Below are 4,517 nucleotides of genomic sequence, written 5' to 3'. Positions count from 1 at the left end.
TCGAAATCCTCTATGTGGAGTGTAATAAATAGAACCTGCAACTTCAGCGAGCGTACACAGATCTCCTTTATGCTTTTAAAATTTCATCCATGCCTCACCATCCTTTAAAATCAGTTTTTTATAATACCCCCATGACTGAACTCCTGCTAAATCGACCATCGTTCTCTGCGCTCTTCTCTTACAGGGTTGAAGAGGAAGCGTCAGAGCTTGCTGTCTCCTTTTTTGATACCATTCAAGCTTCTCTAACAGGTTTTATAGCACCATGGCACCTCCGCCCAGTATCATGCGACACATCTTTCACACATATAGATAAAAACCGAGCTCCCAGATGTGCAATTCTGCAGCACTTCTTGTATTTGCAGCAGAAATATCAGTGTTCTGAATTTTATACGGACGCCTCTAAAACTGCCACCTCTGTGTCCTGCGCTGCGCATGGACATTATCATGAAAACTGAAATCATGTGTTTCAGACCGACTTTGCATTTGTCGGTCGGGTGCGTCTCAGGGTACATGCGATGCATCTGTGATGGGCTGGGTAGTGAGCCCGTCTGACGCTGTCTAAATAAAACGGCTTTCTCTCGACTCAACGACGGGCACGGTTGGTGGAGAGCGCTGCGAGCCAAGCGGAAAGCCTTCGTTATTTCGCTTTACTCGGTCATACGAACTTTCATGCTGAGCCACGTCGGGCGGTCTGCCGAGGTGCGGTCCGTGAGTACTCGCGCCTCGGCATGTGCCGTCTCGTTGCGGTCCGATCCGTTGCCTGCGTGCGCAAGGAACCCCTTGATTCTCACTTTTCTGCCGTTTTCAGCAACCGCCTGCAGTATGCGTGCCGTTTCCTTTGATACCATGCCCTTACCTTGGCGTAATTTCTTACTGCCTGTCTTGAGTCACACTGCACCATGTGACAGTGGTGGTCCGAGATAGCCGGGGTGACGGCCACCTCCTCCGTTGAGTTCAGACTTGGTGTATCTCCCGGTGCCGGCCGTCCGCAAGACGGCGGTGGTGTCAACAACGGCTGCCATGAAGCCGTTCTTCAGATTGCTGTACTCGGCCGGGTCCACGTAGCGTGCCTGCCTGTCGTTGGCGTGCAGGTCGATCAGAGCCTTCGCTCTCGCTATCCTTCTTCCCTTATTGTGCTCGGTGTTCACGTTGTTTGGTATTGTGTTCACCCGGATGTTGCTCCGCATCCTGTCGGAAACGGGGAGTTTCGTTTCCATCCTGTCTGGGTATCCTATTCCTGGGTTCTCCAATATCTGTCTCCCGGTCCTGGTTGTAGACAGCCGCTCGGGCTAGGTGGCGCGTGGTGCCTCCGCTATTTCTTCGAGCGTGTAGCGTAGTCCCGCTTGCAAGAGACGAGTCGTGCTCGTGTATTCGTACAGCCCCAGTGCTGTCTTGTACGCTCTTTGGATTAAACTGTTCATCTTGTCGCGTTCGTACTGCAACCATTTGTGGTTGACGGCTACGTACGCGACGTCGCTTATAACAAACGAGTGGACGAGCCTGATTAGGCTCTCCTCTCTCATGCCGCCTCTTTTGGATGTTACTCGTTTTAGTAGTCGCGTTGCGTTCGCTGCTTTTGCCATGAGCCGGGCGATGGTGTCGCCGTTTCATGCGTTTCTGTTACCATGCCTAGTATTCTGATCTTGCTGACATTTGGGATTACATTGCCTGATCTAGATGTGATATTCGATCTCCTTACATTCTTGTGGATTTATCTTGGGTTTGCGTTTCCTGACGAGAGGATGTATCAGAAGTTCCCATTGTTCGGCGAGCACGTCAGTCCGGTGCCTTCACGTTGATCCTCAACTGCATCGACCGCCGGTTGTAATGTGGACTCGATGTGGGCGTTGCTGCCACCTACCGCCCACACCGTTATGTCGTCCGCGTAGATGCTATGCCTGGCATAGTCGATGCTCGCGAGCCTCTCGCCCATCCCGATCATTACTAGGTTGAAAATCATCGGCGAGATCACCCACCCTTGTGGCGTTCCAATGCTGCCATGCTTCTTCGCTTGCTTTTGAAGGTCACCTGCTCGTAAGTCGGCGGTCCTGACCGTAAGGATATCTTCGATGTAACTGTAGGATCTTACTCCCATATTAAGCTTGGAGACCTGGGACAGGAACGCCAAGTACTTCACCTTATCAAAGGTGCTCTGCAGGTCGAGGCCCAGAATTGCGTTGTTGTCGTCGGTGTTTCCGTCGATGATTTGATACTTCAGCTGTATCATTGCATCTTGCGTGCCTAAGCGCTGTCTGAATCCGATGATTGTCGCCGGGTAGAGGTCCTCCCATTCCAGGTAGGCTTGCCACACAGTGAGGAGGACGTGCTCCTGTACCTTGCCCCCCAAGACGTGAGTGAGAAGGGCCGGACGTTGTTCGTGTCGGGCGGCTTTCCCGGCTTTGGAATCGGTATGGTTCTGGCTTTCTTCCCCTCCTTCGGCAACGTGCCTACTCTCCAGCATTTGTTCAAGTAATTCGCCAGGTTTTCAATCAACTTGTCGTTGAGGTTATTGAGCGCCTTGTTCGTGACAGGGTCCGGGCTCGCCGCCAACCTGATGTTCAGGTCCTGTAGAGCCGAACAGACCTCCTCCACGTCAATATCTCTGCCGAGCCTTTCGTTGGGTATTCCGCCGTGCGGTCTGTGTTCTTCCGTGGGTGTAGTTAACAGGTATTTGTCGCTGGTGCGTTTGATTACATTGTTGGTTCCATGCCCCTAAACTTTTTGGTGGATGAGCTGGGCCAGTCTGTCTCACTGTTGTGACTTTGTCTTGCCTTCGTCAAGCAGATGTAGCAGGTTCCATGTTTTCCCGCTATCGTCTGACCGCCGGCTACGTTGTAGATCTCGTTCCGCTGCTGCACACATAGCATGCCGCAGTGTTCCTTGAATACACCATTGAGCTCTGTGACTTTCTTTCTTGGCTTGCTATTCAGACGCTGTTTTTCCACCGGTTCAGTATCGACTGGTTAGCTTAGATCAGGTAAGCTAGACGGCTGTCCATTCTACTGGTTTCTACGCCCGTTTCTATTTGCTTGGTTGAGTTTCGTACGTCTTTATTGATGTCGGTGGCCCAGGTTTCGATGTCTTCGATTTCGCTCCCTTGCTCACTGTTCTGACTTCTGATGTCTCTGAAGGCTTTCTAGTCGGTCCATCTGCGTTTTCTGGTGTTTCTGCCGCTGCGTACTGGAATCACCGTCTTCACGATTGTGTGGTCACTGGCTACGTCCACACCCGTATTCTTTCAGGTGATCTAACCGGGTTGTTATTCTTCATGAACGTAAAATCGGGGGGTTGTCACGGGGCACAGAGTTCCCAACTGTCGTCGGGTGCGCCGGGTTTGTTATGAGGGCAAAGTGGAGTTCTGTTGAGTCTTGAGCTAGGTTGCCGCCTTTCGCTGTGCTTTTGACGTAGCCCCAAGCGCGGCCCATCGCGTTTAAGACACCGTACGAGATAAGCGTGTCGCGGCCCACCGTGGTTCTGGCTTTGTGGAGGAGGGCTTTAAATCTCTGATTTGTCTGCGATGGATGACTATAAACGATTACTGGGAATTCGATGCTCGGTTTCCTTTTCTTGATTGATATAAGTTCCGTAACTCCTGCTCAATCTTGCTGTTGTTCAACCTGTATTCGACGAAGGTGAGTCCGTTTTTGACCACGGTGCAGAGGCCCCTGCCGGTCGTCGGGACAGCATGCACTCTGTAGCCGGGAAGGGACGGTGTATCTGTCAGAATCTCTTGCAGTAGAAGCACATCCTGGTTGCGCACGGCGTGCTCAATGTGCTGTTGAACGACTGCCTTTTTCTTGGTAAGGCCCCGGCAGTTCCACTCCCACATCTTACATTTGTTGCGTTGGAAGAACGGATTGTTCTATCGTGAAAGAGGGCGCTTGTGTTCCTTGGTTTAGTTGCGCGATTATCCATGCGAACGTCGAGTGACTTGCAATTAGTTGTAGGGTTCTCTCCAGGCAGGTGAGTCTGCGTATGTTCTTCGTTTGGAAGTTTTCGATGGCTCGTGTCATTGAAGTCTTCGAGCTTGGCGAATTTTACTTCGAGGTTGTGGCCACTGTCGATGCTCTTGCTACTCTTGTGTTTGCGTGGCTCCACGGCTCGTTTCTTAGATGCCGTCTCCTTGTCGGTCGACTCTTGCTTAACCATGACTTCTTTCGTCTTGTTACTGTTGCTGTTTAGATTAGAGCTTTGTTGCTCGATGCTGCGGAGTTCGTTTCCGATTTCCGCGATCTCCTTGGTGAGGTTGTTGATAGTGGCACGCAGAGCCGCATTTGCTTCCCTCAAGGCTTCAATGATTTCTTGCTCCTTGTTCGAGGTCTTGTCATCCTTCTAAGCATTGACGTTGTTGTTGGGACTTGGGATGCTCATCATTCCTCGCGCTACATTGACCCAGCATACACGGTCATGCGAAGGTAATCTTTTGCTTGTTCCATTGCGCGTGTTTCTGCTTTGACTCCGTTTGCGACTGTTATCACTGTACTGTGGGCTATTTCGCGAGGGTCTCCTTGATTTGC

At 51.3% G+C, this 4,517-nt stretch overlaps 1 protein-coding gene across 1 annotated transcript; it reads right to left on the bottom strand.

Moving 5' to 3' along the window:
* Nucleotides 1-1,747: 1,747 nt before the first annotated feature.
* LOC144143081 (uncharacterized) lies at nt 1,748-2,227 on the bottom strand. Its single transcript, XM_077674897.1, has one exon. The coding sequence runs from the start codon at nt 2,225-2,227 to the stop codon at nt 1,748-1,750; it is 480 nt and encodes a 159-aa protein (XP_077531023.1).
* Between the last annotated feature and the right edge of the window lie 2,290 nt (nt 2,228-4,517).

This window comes from Haemaphysalis longicornis, unplaced genomic scaffold (assembly GCF_048455015.1).
Source record: "Haemaphysalis longicornis isolate Haplotype H1 unplaced genomic scaffold, Haemaphysalis longicornis Haplotype H1 scaffold_6, whole genome shotgun sequence".
Taxonomy (NCBI): domain Eukaryota; kingdom Metazoa; phylum Arthropoda; class Arachnida; order Ixodida; family Ixodidae; genus Haemaphysalis; species Haemaphysalis longicornis.
The sequence above is the reverse complement of the archived record's forward strand: the minus strand, read 5'-3'. Positions and strand labels throughout refer to the sequence as shown.